Source organism: Lytechinus variegatus, chromosome 8 (genome assembly GCF_018143015.1).
Source record: "Lytechinus variegatus isolate NC3 chromosome 8, Lvar_3.0, whole genome shotgun sequence".
NCBI lineage: Eukaryota > Metazoa > Echinodermata > Echinoidea > Temnopleuroida > Toxopneustidae > Lytechinus > Lytechinus variegatus.
In genome coordinates, this window is record NC_054747.1 from 28,474,852 (window position 1) to 28,497,029 (window position 22,178).

Below are 22,178 nucleotides of genomic sequence, written 5' to 3' on the forward strand. Positions count from 1 at the left end.
TTTCATAAAGCTGTTCGTAATTAAGAGTGACTTTAAGAACAACTGGTGATCCTTTCTTGTGGTGAATGATTTTCACAATTGATTGCATATTGGGGATTATTTACTGTGGAATAAATGTTCACCAGTCATTCTTAAAGTTGCTCTAGACTTACGAACAGCTTTATGTAACATCCACCTGGACAAACCATAGCTTCAAATGAAGGATTCAAATCAACCTTTGTGAATTCAGGCCTACATGTATGATAGTGATAAATGATGATAGCATATAGTAGTGTTGCTTCTCTTTCCAGTGAGTAATTTATATTTGTGTTTTGTTCTGCAGCCACCCAGACCCCAATCCCATGTCCCGACGGAACCTTCACCTATCCCAACGACACCGGCTTGAAATCAGAGTATGAATGCTTGCCTTGCCTCGCGGGACAGTACTGCCGGTAAGTTTAACCCATCAACTTCTGAATTCTGTTATTCCCATAGATTTTATTGTATAGAGACCACCCGGTTCGAATAGGTAACGGGTTGAGTTTTGCTTCTCTGTTGGTAGCAGTTTTGATGTGTGATTATTAGCTTAGTGGCTATGATGGACAGCATTTCCGCCCCACTTCAACAATAAAAGCAAGAAACAATAGTGTGATATACTGTAAAAGATAAAAATGTGTCTGTCATTTCCTGGGATTCCAATGCACCAACAGATATGTAAGATTTTTAAGGGAAAATGACACTTCATGGGATTTTTTCCCCCTAGCATTAAGATTTTTGAAACTTGTAAGAATGATGAGTTTTTGTATGAATTTCAAAATTTTGACGAAAATGTGATTTTCGGCCTGATAATAATGTAGGATGAAAAACAAATAAGGAATGGGGTTTTTCACAGTTAAGGTTTGTATCTCTGACCAAAGCATGATGGTTTAGCAATCATACCTCATGGCAGGATCAGTGTTCCGTTGTGAAATTTGACCCGCAAGAAATCAATTTGTAGAACAAACACGTTGAAACTTCATTTTCCTTAGTACATGTATTTCACTTGGTTCCTATTGTCAATCAATAGCAGAGTAGATCGTTTGGCTGACAGAGTCCCAAATTGAAGTGTTGTCATGTATTACCGTGAGTATTTACCTTTGACCTTATGTCAATTTCCAGAGGAGGTCAGCTCCAGGGCAACTGTTCTCAGGGTTACCTCTGCCTGAGCTCCAGCTCGGAGTACACGCCAAACGGAACCTTCCCCTTCTACGACGTGGACAAGACCCAGTGTGAGGCGAACACCACCTGCGCAGGTCCGTGCCCCCTGAGTCACTACTGCCCCGAGGGCACGACGGATGCGATCCCCTGTTCGAACTACACATACAGGGCGGAGTACTTTGGCAGCGTGGAGGAAGACTGCTATCCCTGTCCTCCAGGAAGCTACTGTCTGGAAGGTGAGAGGATTGGCGTAGAGAAACTATAACATTCTTCTTTTCTTGCTGTGCTGGAAAAAGGGATAAAGACAAAGAATGCTTCTTTATCGAATACAGTTGGTTTACCATCAATATAAACTGTGGATTTGTTGCAAGGGTAAACAACCGGTGGAAATAAAGGATTCCTAGAAACATTTATGGCAAATTTCTCCCATTAAAGCTGTTCTGCATTGGGGGCAATTTTACAAATTACTTGTGACCCGCTCATGTTGGAAATGATATACCGTAGATTAACATAGGTGTTGATTTAGTTCCTACCCTAGATTACGATAGGTGCTAATATAGTTCCTCAGAAAGGAATACCAGTTGTTTGTATGTTGCTCAAATCTACAATCAGCTACATGTATATGAGTATGCTCGTAATGACAGCTCTGATACGCTAGCAGTAGTCCCAGTCACATCTTTCGGATTGTAACGTACAACGTTGTTCCAAGATGTAAAGAACGCATTGTTGTAGAATCAGGTAACGCTGTGATATTACTGGTTGTAACAGAGCCTCCATTTGTGCATTGTTAACACTAACAACATTTCCTTACAGCTTGTGGTTCCATACCTTAATAAATTTATAAACTAAAATAAAATAATATCTTGACCTTTCTCCTAGGTGACCCGACCCTCTACCCCTGCCCGTTGGGTCACTACTGTCTGGAAGGCGTGGCTCCTATGGTCTGCCCTCTCTATCACTATCGAGACGTTGAGGGCGCTGCAAGCATGCAGGACTGCTTCAACTGCAATCCTGGATACTACTGCAATGAAACAGGTGAAAACACTTTCTTATAATTGCATTTGAAAACAACTCTTTCTGCAAGTGTTACATTTAATTTTTGAAATTTTTACAGATTTCTTCCCAATATGAGTGTAGAATTTGTTAATTTGTGTAGGTTTTCAGATCTCAATGAATTTCAGTGCTTGTAATAAATTAGTTTTTCACTTGTTTACATCATTTTGTGCAATCAAAGTGTAAAAATCAACTTTAAAGTCAATAGCTAACCTTTGTGCTATGTATGGGTCCCAAAAATAATCATTCCATTAACCGAGTATGACTGATACTTTATATTTAGGAATGACAAACCACACATACTACCCGTGTCCCGTCGGTCACTACTGCGTTGAAGCTACGACTGAACCAGAGCCTTGCACTGGAGGACGAATGAGCACTACAGAGGGACGCGTCAGCAACGAAGACTGCCCTCTATGTACACCAGGATACTATTGCCCGAATGACACAGTCAACGTCCATGGCATTCCGTGTCGACCAACGTACGAGTGCCCAGAAGGTGAGTCTAAAGTGGAGGAAGTATGGTATAAGGAGCATTTGACTTCTCATTCCTTGAAACATAAATGTGTATGTACGAGACTGTGATGATTGATTCCTATAAAACAGGAATGTCTATGTATGGGACAGTGAATACATTTTCCTTATAACATGAATATGTATGTATGGGACTGTTATTATGGAATGATTCCTATGCAAGAGTCCCATGGTAGGACACAAACACTTGATAATGGTATCAATTGTATACAAGTTTGAAACTTTGAATACTCTTTTAGTATGACAGAATGCTATTTCAATAGGTGTAAGATGCCAAGTACTCAAATTTTCATTTTGTAGGCACAGTGTCTTTTACCATTTCTTTCATATTTAATTTATCAATGTTGTGAGTTATTTCCCCTTAACATAAAAGATTTATTCTAGGGCAATTTACTTTTTAAAAAAAATTTTGCTTTGATATTATTGTTGAGTTGACATGAAATAAACGTGAATCCTATTTTCATTTTGTGTTTGCCACATAGGAGCATCACTAGAAGTAACATGTCGAGGAGGTCATTACTGCGAAGGAGTAACAGGGGAACCTCCTATTTGTCCAGGAGGATATTACTGTCCTATTGGATCATTCACACCAACCATGTAAGCACCTTGTACTGTAGCTCTACAACTTCTTATAGAGTCTTCTTGCATTACAATAGAGGTCAATCCTAGAGTTACATTTTCTCAAGTAGGTTGGGCAGATCAAAAAGCCGTGGTGTAGTGGTTCTGACTCTTGCCTTGTAAACAAAGGGCCGTGTGTTCGAATCCCACTGCGGTCTAGTGCCTTTGGCAAGGCATTATCCCACAATTTGCCACTCTCGACCCAGGTGCTGAATGGGTACCAGGTAGGATGCGAAAGATATTTTATGTTTGAATTTGCCAGCGCCATAATGAGGCTGCGATGTATGCAAGGAATGCTCCCTGGGGAGTGGAAATTGTGCACTTTTTGTGCAGGATTGAAATGACTCCAATGACCGGGTTAATAATATGCTGTAAAGCGCTTTGAGCCGTTCTGTGAAAAGCGCTATATAAAAATTAGCTATTATTATGAAATTTTCTGTCAAGTTATCAGTGTTCATCTGTTAACTTTTCTAGCAGTGCGCAAACCATCACACTTCTTTTGTTGATTTTCACACACTAATATACAGCTTATTTCCATTGTTTTCTAGACTTGGCACAGTTTCAGGAGAGCTCTAAAACTTATACCCTTATTACAGTTACAATCATTGGTTCTCGAAATATCGATTCTGTTGGCCCATTGTTTCCCTTGTAGACCATCTTTGTATGGAGTAGGCCTGTTGCAAAATCATTTTCACTCTCCCCAGCTCATCCTCCTCCATCATCCTAACCGTACATGTAGCTTGGGTAGTATAGGTGAATATGCGTGCAAAATAAATATCCCAGGTTAAGAAAGTCTGTAAAACAAGGCTTAATTGTCGGTATATCATCGAGGATCTAGATCTAGTACAGTTACATTAACTGAACTTTGTGAAATCTTGAGATCTACGCTGAAAAATGTTCACACCGAAGATCCCCAACACAGATAAGCGCACATGGGACAATGTATAATTATTGCTTAGAGCGTCGGGCCCAACGCTCTACGCGAATCCTGTGCTTATTTGCTGATTTCTCAGCAATTACACATTTTCTTCCAGAATCCTTTGGCACATGCGTTTTATTTATACAAACAGACACTTTGGTGGTCATTTCATTGGATTCTGTATGAACTCATTTTGATATCCTTACCAAAACTAGCATTTACCTTTAACTATTAATAGCCCTTTTGGTAAAGATCTCAAAATGAGTTCAAACAGAATCCGATAAAATGACCACCCACTTTTATGCATGTATCAATAAAATATGTGCCAAATGGCTCTGGAAAAAAAATCTAATTGCAGAGAAATGAGCAAAATAAGCATAGAATTCCACAATATGTTGGGTATTTTTCCAAAAATATTAATACATTGTCCCACATATGTCTCTTTGTGTTGGTGATAATCAGAATCAGGGGTTTTCAGCTAAGATTTTGTGATTTCAAAAAGATAAGTTTATTTCAATATACCAGAACTAGATCTATGATAGTATGGTGCATTTAATCTTGATTTTAAAGATTTTCTCTTTATTTTTTTGCTGCAACTGCTTTATTTTATTTTACCTTTAATACCAATTTCAGGTGTTTCTACCCCAAGTACTGTCCGGAAGGCACAGAAGTCCCCCTAGCCTGCCCTCTGGGATACAAGGCGGTCAATCATAATGAACTACGTAGTGACGCAGCGGGATCCTGTCGTATCTGCCCAGCGGGTACCTATGGTAACCACACAGAGAGGTTCTACTGCGCCGACTGCCCGCAGGGATACTACTGCCCAGAAGGTAAAGGGAATATGTTATGTTATGTAGTTTAATTATGTCTTTTCTCTGCCATGCGATTTGATATTGTAGTTATTGCATATAACATTTTTACAGATATTTTATATCGTTATTTTATACTTGTATACCTTGTGCTGCTCTCCTTTCTTTTTCTTCTTTTTTTTCTTCTTCTTCCTCTTCTCCTTCTCCTCCTCCTCTTTTATTGTCTTCCTCTTCCTTCTCCCTCTCCCCCTCCTCTTCCTCCCCCTCCCTCTCATATTGTTCTCCTTCCTTCTCGCCTTTCCCCTCCTCCTATGCCTCTTATTATCTTCTTCCTTTTCTTCTCTCTACTTCCTATTCTTTCCCACAGAATCTGAAACTAATCCTTAACCACTTTTCATTTGTATAAACCCAGGTACGGGCAACCCTCAGGACTACCCGTGTGAAGAAGGCTACTACTGTCCTGCGAACTCATCAGCACCGACGCCCTGTCCACCCGGAACCTTTGGAAACCAGGTCCAGGCTTACAGTGAGGATCAGTGCGCGGCCTGTCCAGCAAACACCTATAACAATTTGGTGGCTCAGGTCGCCTGCAGGCCGTGCGGAAGTGCCTCACACTCAGAACCAGGTATGTTATGCATCTGATAACTCCTGTTCACATGGACAGAAAATTCTAAAGTTAACATTTCCCTTGCAATCCAGGTATTCAAATAATAAAGATCTATAAACATAGCCCTGTTGATTGTGCACATAAGAGAGCTGCATCAGGCTTAGTACACCTTTGACTTTGAGTTATGTATGTAGACATATAACTGTTCTTTGAATGCATTTGAAGAAGGTGACATTGATAGCTTTGCTGGAATTATGAACATAACTGCTATAACATCAAAACTGGTCAAAGGTGACAGCTGATCGATGAGTGTCTGAATGTAAGAAAGACTTTAAGTCAATGATACTCCATTGACAGTAAATTAAGAATAAAAAGTGTATGTTGAAAATAAGGACTTTGGTTATTTATCCACACATCTCAGTCACTTTTGGATGGAATTACAGGATTGATTGCACACAAATCTGGGTAAAAATTAAGGAACAATATCCCATACATGTAACTTGATTGTTATCCATTTGATTATTATCATCGCTTCATGTATTGGTTGTTTTTTTAATTTCTCAGGAAGTATAACCTGTACCTGCAACGGCCTTTACTTGATTGTTATCCATTGAATTATAAATTTGTTAATTGTATTGTATTCTGTTTTGAAATATTACATAATGATGTTATTGATCTATTTCAAAAAAAATATTATTAGGAAGTTCAACTTGTACCTGCTATAGCCTTACTTCATTGTTATCCATTTAATTGACATTTATTTTCTTCATTTACTTTTTTCTGTTATGAAATATAACATAATGTTATTAATTTTTCAAAAATTTTTTGATTATTAGGAAGTGCAACCTGTACCTGCAACGGCCTTTACCGATCCTTCCAGATCCTTGATGGCTCCTGCGAGTGCCAGTCAGGCTACGTCTTCTACGATGAAACCGACCAGGAGCAGGAGGAGGGTAACGGCGACGGTGACTGCCAGCCGAGGGTCGACCCCCGCTGCGAGCTCAATCAGGTTCACGACTCCAGCACCCGTGAGTGCGTCGACCCTGCCGAGGTGAACTGCACGGTGCCTTGCGAGAACGCCGGCGGTGGAACGTATGATGCAACTCTTGCAAGGTGAGATATGATGTCTGGCTGGGTTTAATCTAAAATCCTCATTTTTACATTATTTTTTAAATGGTGAGAATTCTTTGGTGTTCTACACATCACATCTGTATTCTTTGATGGCATGTAGATAATACAATATTAAATAGTGCAAAGTTAAAGTTAACTACAAGTTCCCATTTTATGATATGCGCTTTAGTATGCAGATAAAGCTGTAGATGTAAATTAAATGCAAACAAAAATACTTTAGTTTCATTTTCACTTCCTACAATCTGTAGTGATAAAAGTTGAATCATTCTATCATCTGCATTCAAATTTGCACTTCCATACATTTAGCTGTATACATGTATTCTGTATTGAAATGACAAAACAAATATGAATAATAAAAAAAAATATTTACAATTTGTATAGCTTATTCTGATGCAAATTTTATGTTTCTGATATGCATTTCAGGTGTGTTTGTAATGTGTACACAACCGCGGAAGAGATTTGTGATGCAAACTGCACCGCAAACATGCCAATGACTATGACTTCAGTCGATGCTACCGGACAAGTGACCGTAACATCTAGCGATGGATATGGAGGTACCATCACAAGGGTAAGGATAATAGAGGAATTAATCACTATTTCACTTGACAATGAGGAGAAAATTAGAATATTGAATATTTCATATGATAAAATACAAAATAAATGGTGAGTGGATGAAGTCATCAGTCTCCTCATGTCTTTTCATGATCATGATGACATTATTTAAGGAGGTAACAGTGATAATGATTGAAATTATGATGATAATATTAATGTCTTTGTCGATGATCATGATGATGATACAATCACCAAAGAAAAAATAAAGATATGTTTGTAATTAGGATTAGCTATGAGTTTGTGTCAAAGGAGGATAACTCTTGCGTTTAAAAACAGCAAGACCAGACAGCCGATTGGAATGTTATACTTCTGGTTTAGTTTGGTTATATTTACCATATAAAAATAACAATAAAATGTATTGTACAAGTATTAGAAATGAATATACAAACAAACAATGAAAATACGGATGGATCACTCTATTCAGAGCCATTGATATAATGGCTCTATACTTCCTAGAGGTCCAATACTTTGTCAATTTCTCAGCAATCACCAAATATTTTCATGTTATGTGTGCAGATACTGGGTCTGGGTGCTCATTCGAATGGTTTCTTTTTGAATTCATATTTCCACAACTACTATTTATCTTTGTGAATCCCTGATTGAATATCCATTTCCAACCAGAGCTTATCGGGAACTATCGGACCCAACGTACACACTACGGGACAGAAGAGGACGGAGATGTGCGAAACATCCTCAACGGGTACCACTTGTGTCATTCCTACAGATGTGGGCGATGTCGACGCTTTCACCACAGAAGGTACGTGGGGACCAGAGCCTTTGGTTCTGACGTGACTGCAATACAAGCCATTGAGTGAGAAATGTGTGTACATGTATGTGGGCAAGACTGATCGACAAGAGTGATGACAGATGTCCATTAGTAATAAATAAAATAAGTATTAAAACAGTAGGCAAATTAAAAAATAAAGCATTTGGTTTTTCTCAGGCAAATCATCAGCAGAAAGCACAGTTTTTTAACCAGAGTTATAGTCCTGTTTCTGCTAAAGTTTGAATTTGGTTTATAGGCCGATCTTGAAGATCAAACTAATTTTCATGTTGATAAGGCAGAAATCATGTTGCCATTATAAGGGTGTTGTGTTGCAATTACACTTAGGACGATATTGAAGATCAGACTAGTTCATTTGATTTTGAGCAATGTGCATAGATGTCAATGCTGTAGGAAGATAAAGTATGGAAGATATATTTCTAAGTGTATCAATTTGAAACCAATTTTCTCTCATGAATTTAAACGGAAGGCATAAGAATTGTCTTTGGATTGCCTTTGTCGCTTGCAGATTCAACAGTGGTTGTGACCACATCACTCTACAGCACTTCTGAGACCTACACCTCTTCTGACTCCTACACCACAATGAACTACTCCATGGGCTCCACCGGCGCGTCAAGACGTCGTCTGCTCAACACCCAGTCAACAACGGGAGTGAGCGGCATCGAGAACCCACTGGTCTGCCTGGAGCTCGAGGACCTCATCCTCTTCCGTGTCAACATTGACCAGTCCGACCGCTCGCTCAGCAACTACCCAGTCTACCGGAAGGACCATCTCTTCAACACCAACCCGACCTTTGACTACAGCGAGTTCCGCGACCTACGATTCTCCGTCCTGAACACCAACCTCTCCATATCGTTCTTTGCCCATGTCTTCACCGAGCCAGGTCGCTATGTCTTCGCCGATGCGCAGGAGCCCAGCTGGGAGATCATAGTGGCCGTCCAGGAACAGGATGTCTCCTGTGATAACATCAGGATCGGGCCTTCAAGCCCGTCCAACCTGGTCTTGCAGGATATCAGCAAGAACAATGATCTGAATGAGGAACCAGACTGGGGTCTCATTATTGGTAAGGAAAATACGGGGAACAGTGTCGGTCCTGCATGGCTGGGTCTGGGTTCACTTGGTCTTACAAGCAGTTGGTCTACTTCTCAGATAGTCTAATACCACTTTGATTGAACATACTTGGCCTTTTCTTGCGTGGTCTAATTACCATTTGATCTAATATCTACTGCACCGAGTTTAATATTCATTTAGTTTAATGTGTATTTGCTGTAATTTCCACTTTGTCTGCTGAGGTTTTGGTGGGCTTATACAGAAACTTCATCGAAAGTTCTGAGATATCTTGATAGACCATTGCTCCACAGATTTTTTTGCCAGACATGGACTTACATGTACGTAAAACAAAATTCTTCTTGTCCATTGTTCAACAGGTATGCTGGCTTTCCTCGGAGCCTGTATCATCATGCTTGTTATTGCTGTCATTGTCTGGAGGCCTAAGGATGCTGGAATCTACCCGATGAAAGCCTGGAAGCCCAAGTACCGTGCCCTCGGAGCTCCGCCCAAGATTCCGATGTATCTCCAATACAAGGACCAAGAACGGTGAGTTAACTGTCATTTAAATCCTATGCTACATGCGATACAGAGAAGTCGGGTTAGGATTAAATGTGGCTTTGTAATCCAAAGAATCTGGTAGAATTTTGTTAATGAGCCCGGTCTATGCATAGCTGAGGCTGGTTATTTTATCACTCAAATTGGATTTTGTGTCTAGTGATTTTTTAATGTGATTTTCACAATTCCTGCATTTGGACCTAAAGTCCTACACATTCTGTGAATTTGTATGAATTCTGTGTTCTTCCTACATTTTCTGTTAATTCTCACTGTTTTCAATGTCACTTAGACCTTGGGACATTGGCCTAATGTCAGGTCAAACTGTCGCTCAGACCGCAGCAATTGCAATGTCCTCAGGTATTTTGCACTTGTCTTGTCTCATGCAGGGAAGAACTGATGGCCGGCACCACTGTAGCCAGCACATCAGCCGTTGCTGTGTCAGGGATGGCCTCAGGCAAGCCCACCCTCCTGGAGGACTTCAATGTGCGGACTCTGTACGACAAGCTGGAAGACCAGACCCTGTATCTCTCTCAGCAGCTGGCCAAGCAGCAGGAAGATCTCCAGGGTTTCTATGAGCGCATGTCTAAACAGACGGATGGACTGAAGGTAGGGTTTTTTGTTTACCTCTGTGAAGCTCGTGTAGTTTCTTTTGGAAGATAATCAGGTAACTCTGCTTAAGCTAGATCTATTTGGACCACAGAATACATGTATGTTTGCCTTAGGCAAAATTCAACTTAAAAGATGTTGATAAGGCATGGTTTGCATATTTTAGGTGATTACATTAGAAAGGACGATATATGCAGTCTATTTTATCTGATATTTTCTTTAATAGGCATCTCTTTCCATTTGGAATAATCATCACCATCATCACCATCATCATCACTATCATCATCATCTTAACCACCATCATCACCATCATCATCACCATCATCTTCATCATCTTCATCATCAACACCATCATCATCACCACCATCATCATCACCAAAATCATCTTTACCACCATCATCATCATCATCACCATCATCATCACCATCATCACCACCATCATCTTCATCATCATCTTCATCATCATCACCACCATTATCATCATCATCATCATCACCAACACCATCATCATCATCACCATCATCATCACCACCATCATCATCACCACCATCATCATCACCATCATCACCATCATTATCATCACCATCATCATCACCATCATCTTCATCATCTTAACCACCATCATCATCATTATCACCAACACCATCATCATTTTGGCACCATCATTCTGACAGCACCTTCATCACCATCATAATCATACTTTACACAGTTATAAAAAACTTGTTTTTCCCCATTCAAAAATCCTCATCTCATTACCAACATTTGTATCATTCAGAAAGGATTTTTTAAACCATTAAAAACATTTTTGTTCTAAATCATATGCAGGCCATTTGATGCATTTTAAATTTCTTTCAATTTTTTCTCATCGCCTTAGGATCTCCTGGTCAACCTGGATGTAACGAAGCTTGAACGTCTCTCCGGCCGCAGGCGAGGGCGCCGCGGTAGTAGTTCGAGCAGTGACAGCAGTCACAGTGGCCATGATATCCGAGTCATGAATTACTCTTCAAGCCGCACCTATAACTTCTCAGGTAAATAATCAAAGTCATATTCTAGTAATCTGCTGGTTGTTGCAAGTGATAGTCACATTTCAAATCAAAATTTTATGTAAATTAGGAAATGCTTTAGTAGGTGTACTGATAGTAAAGTTCACTTCTAAAAATGTGATGTTTGAAGAGAGAAAGCTATTACATGTACATGCATTTCATAAGAATATCAAAAATATCTTTATTTGGTTGTTGTGATTCTTCAGGATCTAATAGGAGGGAGCAGGAGCTCATGGAGGCCCTGCAGCTCCTCCTGGAGAAGCTCAACACCGGTAAGATCCCTCTGAGCCAGGAGATGCTCCAGCAGGCTGGGCTGGCTCCAGGTGGATCCATCACAGGGGGTGTCGTCTCCGGGAAGGGAGCCGCTGTGGACAAGCTCCTGGCGAAACAGAAGGCGGAGCGCATGCACCTTGACAAGGAGCTGAGGGAGGAGGCGGAGAACGAGATGGAGAAACTCCTGTCGGAGCATGTAAGATTTGGTTGATTGGATTTTGAATTGATTTGATACAACTAGGACCCATTTCATAAAGACATTTTCTAATATCAAATGCTATAAGCCAATCAGATTGAAGGATTTCAGTAGCTTTTAACAGTTAATGCAGGGGGTGTTTCACAAAGATTTAAGTATGACTTAGGTCGCACTTAAATGTCGACGCGTACATGATATGCAACGCGCGATCTTATTGATCAATACGCACTAGTGCGCGTCCTCTTGGCATGATCTGACCAATGCTGTCATGCCTTTTACACTGCGCGCAACTAGGCATTTAAGTGCGACTCTAAGTCATACTTAAATCTTTGTGAAACACCCCCCAGATTTGTTATTATAACAAATTTAATAAAACAGGACCCTCATATTACTAGATTCTACATACTGTGAGATGTTTTTTCGTGGTCTCAACTAAATTTTCATTTGCAAATAGCCAACAGAGTGTACCAATATTTCATTGTCTATTCACTAGTTGAAAAGTGATTTTCTAATATATTTGTGGCAGATTATGGGGCGACCCTACAAAAATGCTCTTGCCTTTTAACAGTTATTGCAGATTTGTTATTATGATAAATTTAATAAAACAGGACCCTCATATTACTAGATTCTACATACTGTGAGATGTTTTTTCGTGGTCTCAACTAAATTTTCATTTGCAAATAGCCAACAGAGTGTACCAATATTTCATTGTCTATTCACTAGTTGAAAAGTGATTTTCTAATATATTTGTGGCAGATTATGGGCTGACCCTACAAAAATGCTCTTGCCTTTTAGCATTCCACATGATGCTATGTCAGGTATTTCATGATCCCTTAAAATTGACAGACAAAAATATGGTACTTACAGATGTGAAATATGCTGAAATAAGAACATGTACAAGGATGGGATGACGAAAAACAAAGAAATTTTAAAAATGACCCAAACAACTTATACAAAAAAAAGAAGATTTTGTACATGGAATATTACTCTTATGCTGTAAAGATTTGAAATGAATAAAGCAGAAGAAAATGTTTGATAGAATAGAATAGAATGAAATGGAGTATGGAAAGAGAAACTAATTTTTTTTTCAATTCATGCTGCTTTGTATGTGTATTTTGATTACATGTACCTTCTTCCATTCACTTTTGTATACCAGGATGAAAAGCGCGCTTTGCTCAGCCGACAAATGTCAGAGAATCTGCAAGCCAAGCTAGACCAGGCAACCACGAAGGAGGAGATCGAGAAGATCATGTCCGACCATGAGAAAAAGATGGCCGATTCCCTGGATCAGCTCGACAAACAGAAAGCCAATCAGATGCAGGCTCTTACGAGACGACTCGCTAACAGACGACGAGAGAAAGAGGGTGCCCTCAAGAGACAACACAAAGCAGAGGTAAGCAATATTCAGAATATTCAACGCACCTTATTGAGGGTAACTGGAATTTGACTGCTAATTTATTGTCTGTATGCTTTCCTTATGTCACTCTAAGGAGAGGATTTTTCAAGCCAAATATTACCCTAAAAATATTGGGCAATCATGCCTACCAAGACTTAGGGGGGTGACTCACCCCCCCCCCCATCTTTCCAAGATCTCCTACGTTGACTGCTGTTACTTCACAAATTGGCATGCCTATTATCAGCAGCATTATCTACAAAACTTGAAGTCAAGTTCTATAAAAAGTCACAGATGTATGCTTAGAATCAAATGCTTGCTCCATTTATCTAAATAAAGAACCAAAACTGGTCATGTATTCTTTTAACTCTTTGTAAGACTGGTCAAATGTATAAATAAAAATCAATTTTACCTGATATCTGTTAGTTATTTAGTGTAAATATACGACTCCTGATTATGGCTTAATCAATATGATGAATTTTTATATACTGCCTGCAACTAGCAATATACTTAGCCATTTGACTGTTTGTGAAGCATCTTTTAAACAAACCTCATTCTCTTTCACAGGCTGAGCAGATGGGCATTAAGCTGGAAGATGCCGGTGAGACCGACCCTGAGGGAGTCCTCCAGAGCCAAGGCTTGGACCTGGACCTACTGATGGCAGAGGAGAACGCAAGTAGAACCAAGGACCAGGCTAACATCAGCAGGAACCTGGCCAAGGAACAACAGAAGATGATGTCTGATAACATGAACAATACTCTGGTATGCTTGGTCTAAGTTTGTGTCAGGCTATCTTCATTTAGGCTAAAATATGGGATCCACTTTTTTTTCTAACCGGGAATTGGTGTCATTTGAAATGGATCATTCTTTATTCGGGTGAGACACAGATGTACATGTAGTATGTACTTGGTATGGGTTTTATGCATAAAAGCATGCGCTTTTCAAAATCACTTGGTCCATCTCCTAGCTAGATGTGCTACTTTCATTTGGGCTTTTGGTCCACATTTATTTTTTTTTTGGAACCAGTTTTTGGTCTAATTTGATGCATGCTTTGTCAAAACCACGTGGTATCATTTAGATGGGCTATCTCCATTTGGACAAAAAAACTTTGGTCTATGTTTCATCATTTTTAAGGCTCTACTGTAAATTAATATGGAATAAAATTTAAAAAATTGTTTGACATGAATCTTATGATCTCTATAAAATTTCTTCAATAGACTAACCTTGAAGAGAGTGGTGTCCTCTCGGATAGCGACGTCAGCGAGCTGAAAGGAGAGCTAGAGAGCATGGAAGACCAGCTGAACAGGAAGATGGCAAAGAGAAAGTCTGACCTGAACAGGAATATGAAGAACAAGATGGCGGAGAAGAGGCGTAGGAAGACAAAGAAGCTTCAGACACAGCACGATAAGGAGCTTGAGAAAGTGAGTTGAGTCGGTTGGAGTCGATGGTGATGGAGATGAGACTTTTTGAAGGGGCGGGGGGAGAATGTTTATTTTCATTGATCATCGATATCTTTTATAATGATGATGGTGTACATGGCGATGGGATCTTGATCATGATGATCATGATGATGATGGTGATGGTCATCATGATGATGGTGATGATGATGGTGATTATCATGATGATGATGATGATGATGATGTTGATCTTGATGAAGGTAAAAAATACCAACAGTGACAATGATGATTGTGATAATAATGGCGATAATGTTAAGGATGATAATTTTGATGTTGATGGTGGTGATGTAGAGGATGCTGGCAATAGCAATCATGTTGACAATTTTGAATGATAAAGATGACCATGCTGACAAATATGTTGATTTTTATGCTGCTCTCTATCTTGAAATACACACAAATCTCTATAGAATCAGTTGAGTAATCTAGACACATGCATTTCAAGATTCTCAGTCAGTTATCACATTGTCACAATGACAACTGCATCTTTTCTCATCTCCCACAGTGTACATCCAGCGAGGAGGCAGAGGAGGTGGAGGAGAGACACCAGAAGAGAATGGAAGCCATGGAGAAATGGTTGGACAGCGAAGAGAATCAGCTAGCACAGAGTATTGAGAAAGAGATTGGTAACCAACACGCCAAGGAACTGCAGGAGGGGCACAAGGAGATCCTTGATAAGGTTAGTGGAAAATGTGAAAGAGCGAGGAGAGAGAAATAGAGATTTTTTTCAGCTACAACAGCTTGTATACTCGCATAGAATTAATTAACAACAAGAAAGAGAAAGGGGGAGAGAAGAGAAGAAAGGGAGCCGGGAAGTGACTAGAGAAAGAAGGAGCATTGAAGGAAGTGGGACTATGAAAATGAGATGGGTTATCAACATAAGGAGATCGTTGAAGGTTAGTAGAATGTGGGAAAGGGAAGAGGATTCTTCTTCAACTACAACAGCTTGAAATGTGTACTCTCATGAAAATTTGTATAAATAATATACATGTATATGTTTTTGTGCTCTTTCCCTATGACAGCTTGCGGACTCCCATGGCGTAGATCAAGTCACCAAACAGCGCCTATTAGATCAGCTCCGTCGCAACAACGAAGACATCTCTTACGAACTCGGCGTCCAGCGCGAGCAGCAATCCTCCAACCTCAACGCCAAGCTTGCTGCCCGTAGAGGACGTCGTAAGCAAGACATGCACCGCCTCGCCGAGGAGGAGGCAGCTCAGCGTATCCTCAAGGAACAAGAGAAGGCTGTGGGCAAGAAGGATGATGGGGGCGGGTTCAGCATAATGGGTGTTGCAGAAGACACGCCCATCAACATGGCAGAGCTTTCAATGGAAGAGCAGGTGAAGAAACGATCCATTGCAATTTAAAGGCACTTTGATTCGGAGGAAGATCTTGAAACATTCGAACTATCTCATGAAGCATCTTGTCTGCAATTTTTTTATTGCAAATTTGTTCTGAGCCTATAATTATAATTTAGAGTATTTATAAAGTGCCAAATTCACTATCATATGCAAAGATTTCAGTAGGTGAAAGCAAATAGTCAGTGAAAAAATTAATGACTCTGTTTCCCAAAATTTTCTACGGTGTCCAGGGCCCAACTTTTCAAATCTGTATTTCTATTTTCAAATGTTGAATGAAATAACAAAATGGTAATATCTGAGTATACTTGAATCATAATCTTTGTTTAGATTCAGTCTACCCGTATATGTACAGCAGTTGCTGCTGTCTGCCTGTAGAAGTAGATATTTTGTAATTTTATTCGTAATACAGGAATTACCGTTGTTGTAATGAAAAACACCTAACTTGAGGCCTTTGTTAGACATATAGTTGCGTTTGAAAAGTCAATAAGATTTTAATATTTGGAAGCAATAGATCAAGTTTGACTGTCATCCTGAAATATTTAACAGGACTTTATTTAATAGAATGTATCAATCACATTTTTGTTGTAGGCTGTTGTCCGGGAACACCAGAGGGTCCAGGAGGAGATGAAGGAACGTCATGAACAGGACAAGGAAGACCTCCAGAAGAAGCTCAGCTTGGAAGCAAAGACCAAGGAGGCTGAAGAAGTCAAGAAGCTGGAACGGGAGAAGTCCAAGGTCCTCTCGGAGACCAGGAACAAGCATGCCGCCGAGCTGGCTGCCCGTCAAGACCTCTCTGAAGAGGAGATGAAGCAGCTGCTTCTAACGCATGCCCGGGAGCTCGAAGACATCGAGGATCGCATGGAGAGTGAGAGGACACGGCAGCAGCTTGCCGTCAGGGACAGATTGGCAGCAAGGAAGAAGAGGCTCCTGGAGGATCAGAAGAGAAAGCAGGAGCTGGACCTTGCCAAGGAGGCCATTGAGCAGAAGAAGGAGCTGAGGGATGTCCATGGGAAGGTCGTCAAGGAAGCAGAGCGGAAGGAGATGGTGGAGGAGATACAGAAAGCTGGTGGACAGAACACGGATAAGGTCATCAAGGAGGTAAGATGGTTTTGATTATTGTTTGTGGTTTGTAGCTGTATGCAAAGAAGGTGGAATGATAACAAAGAGAAGAGAGAATGGATGGATGGAAAAGGGTAGGAAGGAAAAAGTGATGAGAGGCAGAAGGATAGGACGGTTTGGGATGATATCATTGAAACAGAAAAGATATATGTAAGTAAAATGATGAGAAAAAAATAGGGAGAATAACTTTTTGTGAGGGGGAAAGTAGGAAGAAAAGCGAAGGAGATGGCCTAGAATATTGATGGAATACATTAAAGATACAAGTAGGGTAAACTTGGAGAGGGAGTGAGTAGGGCACATCTAAAGAAATATGAGCTGTCATTTCTATCAGTTCTAAAAATTAAATGAATTCGTCACCTATGCATCACAGATGGATTACAATTAACCCTTAACGTGCTATGAACACATATCTCTTCATCCATGGTCATACAGCTATTGTTATGCCTATTGCATTTTGAGGATTGTATTGCATGCATGAGTGATTCCATTGTTCAATTCAGCTTATGGTCAAGAGGTTTAACATTGTCTCAGGGGTGATTCCCTTTTTATATATAAGTAAAACAATTAAATATAGACTCTGTGAAAAAATGGCACTCGCTGATATAAGAGATAAAACTGTTTTCTTTACAATTTATCTTAGGTCCTTGCAAAACGCCAAGCTCAAGAAGCTAGGGACCTGGATGCCCAATTCGCTGCTGAACGCCGCTTAGCGGTTGAGGGTGCTCTTGACAAGCTCCATGACAAATACAACGCCAAACGTGACGCCATGCTGCAGAGACACGAGAAGGAACTTGCCGATCTAGCCAAAGAAGACCTCACTCCAGACCAACGCCAGCAACGCAAGGCGGCTCTCCTCAACAAACAACAGATTGAGCTGAATAAGCTGGAGAGGGAGCTAGCAGAAGAGAAGAAGGGTATTGAGAAGGGCGCCCTCAGTGATTGGGAACTCCGATACGCCAGAGCTAAGCTGGAGATGAAGGAGAGGCATTACCAGGTAAGAAGGAAGCAGATTTAGAGACGTATGAATGATTCCTGCACTTGAGAAAGGCATCGGAACCTTATGTCAATCATGAAGGAAACAGAAAAGCTGTATTCTGGCTTACTAGCCCAATAATATAAAGTTTGTAATTGATCACAAAGAGGCTTTCGCCAATCAAAGTCATTGTTGCATGTACATGGTTCTCAATACACTGATTAGGTCTGATAATAGTGATAACGAATAATTATAAGATTTAAAAATTAGTGAAGAAATGCAAACAGTATTTCTTGGTCTTTTGTATGGTAGGAGTATGCCGATGCTCTGAAGGAGTTGAGCTCGGAGCAAGATGCTGACCATGTGGTGAACGCTGAACAAGCAGCAAAGGCAGCTCAAGAACTTGAAGAAGTCAGACAGAAGCTGGAGTCGGAGAGGATGGCTAATGAGGAGAGAATCAAGAAAGAGAGAGAAGGTAAGGAATAGATGATGGTGATGATGATGATTGTGGTGGTGATGATGATGAGTGTGGTGGCGGTGATGATGATGACGATGATGAAGCTGTTCATGATGTGTCTGATGATGATGATGATTCTACCATCTTATTCTGGTGTATTTCCAACTAGTCTAATGCCGATTCGTCCAATTGCCAACTCGTCTACTATCATTTGGTCTACCATCAGTTTGTTCACTATCCACATGGTTTAATTGCCAAGTCGTCCACTCACCATTTTGTGTAATAACCAGTTGGTCCAATAGCTATTTAGTCCATATACCATTTGGTCTAATTGTACTAAGTGTTAATTGTGCAAAATGAATGAAAATGAAATGGATATTAGACCAACGAAATGAAATGGTCATAGACGAAATGGTGATTAGATAGAGTGATGATTGGACCAAATGGTTATTAGACGAAAATTTGATAGACAAAATGGCATTAGACTAAATGAAGGTAGACCGTGTGTGAGTGGATGCGTTGGCAGTAGGCAATTTACCCATATTTCCTCTAACAATATGTACAACATTTCACTTTGGAACTCTAGAATTTGAAGAGAACGAGAAGAAGAAGATGGCTCGTGAATTGGAGGAATATGAAGGCAAGCTGTCGGATGAAGAGAAGAAAGATAGAGAGAAGAACGAAAAGAGAATCAACGCTCTCAACAAAAGGAAGGAACAACTCATCAAGGACAAGAAGAAGAAACAAGAAGTGAGTTTTTGTTGTTGGTCTTTTTTTTACACATTTTTTAAAAGACATCAGTTAACAATAGTAAATAATATCAATGATAAGTACTTCTAATTCACACTAATGTATATAAAGCAAATAATGAATGAATCATCAAGGCATTACATGAAGAAGACACACTAACATTCCTATCGACATTTGCTATGCAGGTGTTATATGTGTACCTCTTAGGATGCAAACATCTGTATCATTAGATTGGCATACTCCCCAGAGAGTGGAGATGGTACTCTTTATGTGTGGAAAGATGATGGATCAAATCATCAAAATAGTAATGTATGTACAGGGGTTAGAAATATTAAGTAATGAGTTTATTATTTTCTCTGCTATAAACAAATTTCTCTTTTTCTTGGGTTTTTAGGAGAAATTAGCGGCTCTGAAGGAGCAAGGAGCAAGTCAGGAAGATCAAGACAAGATTCTTGCTGAGTTTGAGAGAGATCTGCAGAAAGTGCAAAATCAAATGGATGCAGACAGACTGAGAATGCAGAGTGAATTAGAGGTAGGGATAGATGTATGGTTGGATAGATGGATGGATGGATGTTGGTTGGTTGGTTGGTTGGATGGATGGATGGAAGGATGGATGGATGGCTGGATGGATGGATGGCTGGCTGGATGGAAGGAAGGATGGATGGGTTGGTGGACAGGTGGGCTGTGAGCTTGCGCTTCTCAATTACATCCATGTTTATTCCAACTCTGTTGTATAGCACTTCCATTATCGCGCAAGCCACAAAACAACACCATACTCTACAAAAAGCTGAAGATATGAAAGTAATGTATATACATAATGTCCTTTTTTTTTCCTTGCAGGAGAGGATCAAGAACCGGGTAAGGATGAGAGACGAAAGGCCAAGGCAGAACAGGTGCAGGGCCAAGTAGAAGAAAACATAAAGGAGAAGGAAGAAGAACTGAAATCAGAGGAAGAGAGGATGAAGGCAGAAGAGGTAAGAAGATGGAGTGAACGAAAGAGAAAAGAGAGGGAGATAGAAAGAAAGAAGGATATTTGAGTGAAAAAACAAGGGCTCCGTTACACAAAGATTTGCGATCAATCGCTAAATGAACTGACCAATCAATATCAATGTTACACGCGCATTTGGTTTAAAATACTGACCAGGGACCAATCAGTGCGGTTCTTTCATATATGCAGTCCATTGTAAATCTTTGTGTTACAGAACGCTGGAGAAATAAAAGATTATAGTGAAGGACCAACATATAAGGAGTAGAGGAATTATATATATATAAGGATTGTGGAATGCTATGAGATGCATAGGATAGCAACATGTTTTGTGGCATTATCATGGTTCAGTGACGTTTAGTAAAGGGTCCTGGGTTCCAATACTATTCCAGGCATCAATTCCTCCAGCAATCCACATTGTGCTGCACTCGACCAAGTTGAGATGAATAGATACCAGTAGAATACATTCCTTGAAACCTTTAGTAACTGTAAAGGTGGGTCAGCTGCAGTCGGGGAATAATATAATTATATTTGATTGCAGTATATATATATATACCAGGAGTAACTACATTGTATAAAATTGATGCATTATTTAAGGAGTCAGTGTGCAAATTAGTATTAAATATCAAATACTCCTATGTTGTCATGGTAACAGGTCATCTTGCTGCGCAACAGCGTCGAATCAGACCATCTCCTCTCGGATGCCCCTGCTCAACAAGACCAAGCCTTCCCAACAGACTACACCATGGCTGCTGCCCTCAGTGATGCCGACCTGGCCAACCTCCTCATGGCGTCACCGCTCTACCGTAAGCTGGGTGAGATCAAACGCACCATGGAGGATGGAACACTACCACAGCGGAAGCGTGGAGAAGGTAAGCATCATCTCTGTACTTTATAGCCAAAAATTGACTCCATAGAAAAAAAATTCTTATAATCTGTATGTGCACACGACACATATTATTTACCATGGTGCCAGATCAGAATAGAATATCTGCATTTTTTTGTTTGTTTTTTTATATAAATCCACTTCTTTAAAATCATTGAATCCGCTCTTAATTTCAGGATAATCTTCTTTTCTTTTTTTGTACATTTAGCTTTAAAATATCTAATTAGTAAATTTGTAAGGTGTGTAAATTTGTTAATTTGTGCTAAGAGGGGCCAGTTTTAAAGAAAAAAATGAACATTACAAAGAGAGTGTGTCAGATAGAAAAGAATTCCAAAATAGAATTGTATCTTTTGTATTATTAATAGTACTCTCAGTCTAATTCTTATTATTGAGGCCTTATTGTGTTTTCCGTTTTCAATTTCTGTTTATCCTGCAGAAATCTTCACTGACAAGAATGATTCTGAATGGACAAACGACCAGGAGCTCGTACCAATCGACCTCAACAAGCTCTCACCTCGCAGCTTTGTGGCTTATCGCTTTGGATGCTTCGTGGTCCGTCTCGTAGCTGTCCACTGCGGCCACAAGCCTGTTTCACTGCTCATCGCGGAGAAGATCCCTGTTAACGAGAAACTCGTGAGGAATGCTTACCGGAACTCATTCCACTACGATGATCTGAATCATATCTTGTACGTGAGGAAGGAGAGACTTGGTAGCGTCGGGGAGTTCATGTTGGTTATCATCCACGCTCTCGCCCATATTAAAGCAGGTGAGTTGATATCATCACACAGTTAGGAATTTGTTTCAATAATGTTCGTATTTGACAAAGAATAGTAG

At 40.0% G+C, this 22,178-nt stretch overlaps 1 protein-coding gene across 1 annotated transcript in view; it reads left to right on the top strand.

Moving 5' to 3' along the window:
• The window catches only part of LOC121420292, a 163,163-nt gene that overhangs the window by 135,665 nt on the left and 5,320 nt on the right, over window positions 1–22,178 (top strand). Inside the window, 28 exon segments of the mRNA XM_041614868.1 lie at window positions 323–431; window positions 1,138–1,412; window positions 2,056–2,211; window positions 2,513–2,728; window positions 3,246–3,360; window positions 4,934–5,130; window positions 5,522–5,734; window positions 6,553–6,829; window positions 7,271–7,415; window positions 8,081–8,216; window positions 8,752–9,306; window positions 9,671–9,839; window positions 10,235–10,454; window positions 11,329–11,482; window positions 11,704–11,966; window positions 13,123–13,359; window positions 13,927–14,121; window positions 14,577–14,780; window positions 15,319–15,492; window positions 15,836–16,153; window positions 16,763–17,272; window positions 17,934–18,287; window positions 18,579–18,741; window positions 19,310–19,473; window positions 19,868–20,005; window positions 20,319–20,447; window positions 21,114–21,330; window positions 21,781–22,110. Coding sequence (XP_041470802.1) covers window positions 323–431; window positions 1,138–1,412; window positions 2,056–2,211; window positions 2,513–2,728; window positions 3,246–3,360; window positions 4,934–5,130; window positions 5,522–5,734; window positions 6,553–6,829; window positions 7,271–7,415; window positions 8,081–8,216; window positions 8,752–9,306; window positions 9,671–9,839; window positions 10,235–10,454; window positions 11,329–11,482; window positions 11,704–11,966; window positions 13,123–13,359; window positions 13,927–14,121; window positions 14,577–14,780; window positions 15,319–15,492; window positions 15,836–16,153; window positions 16,763–17,272; window positions 17,934–18,287; window positions 18,579–18,741; window positions 19,310–19,473; window positions 19,868–20,005; window positions 20,319–20,447; window positions 21,114–21,330; window positions 21,781–22,110 — 6,333 coding nt within the window.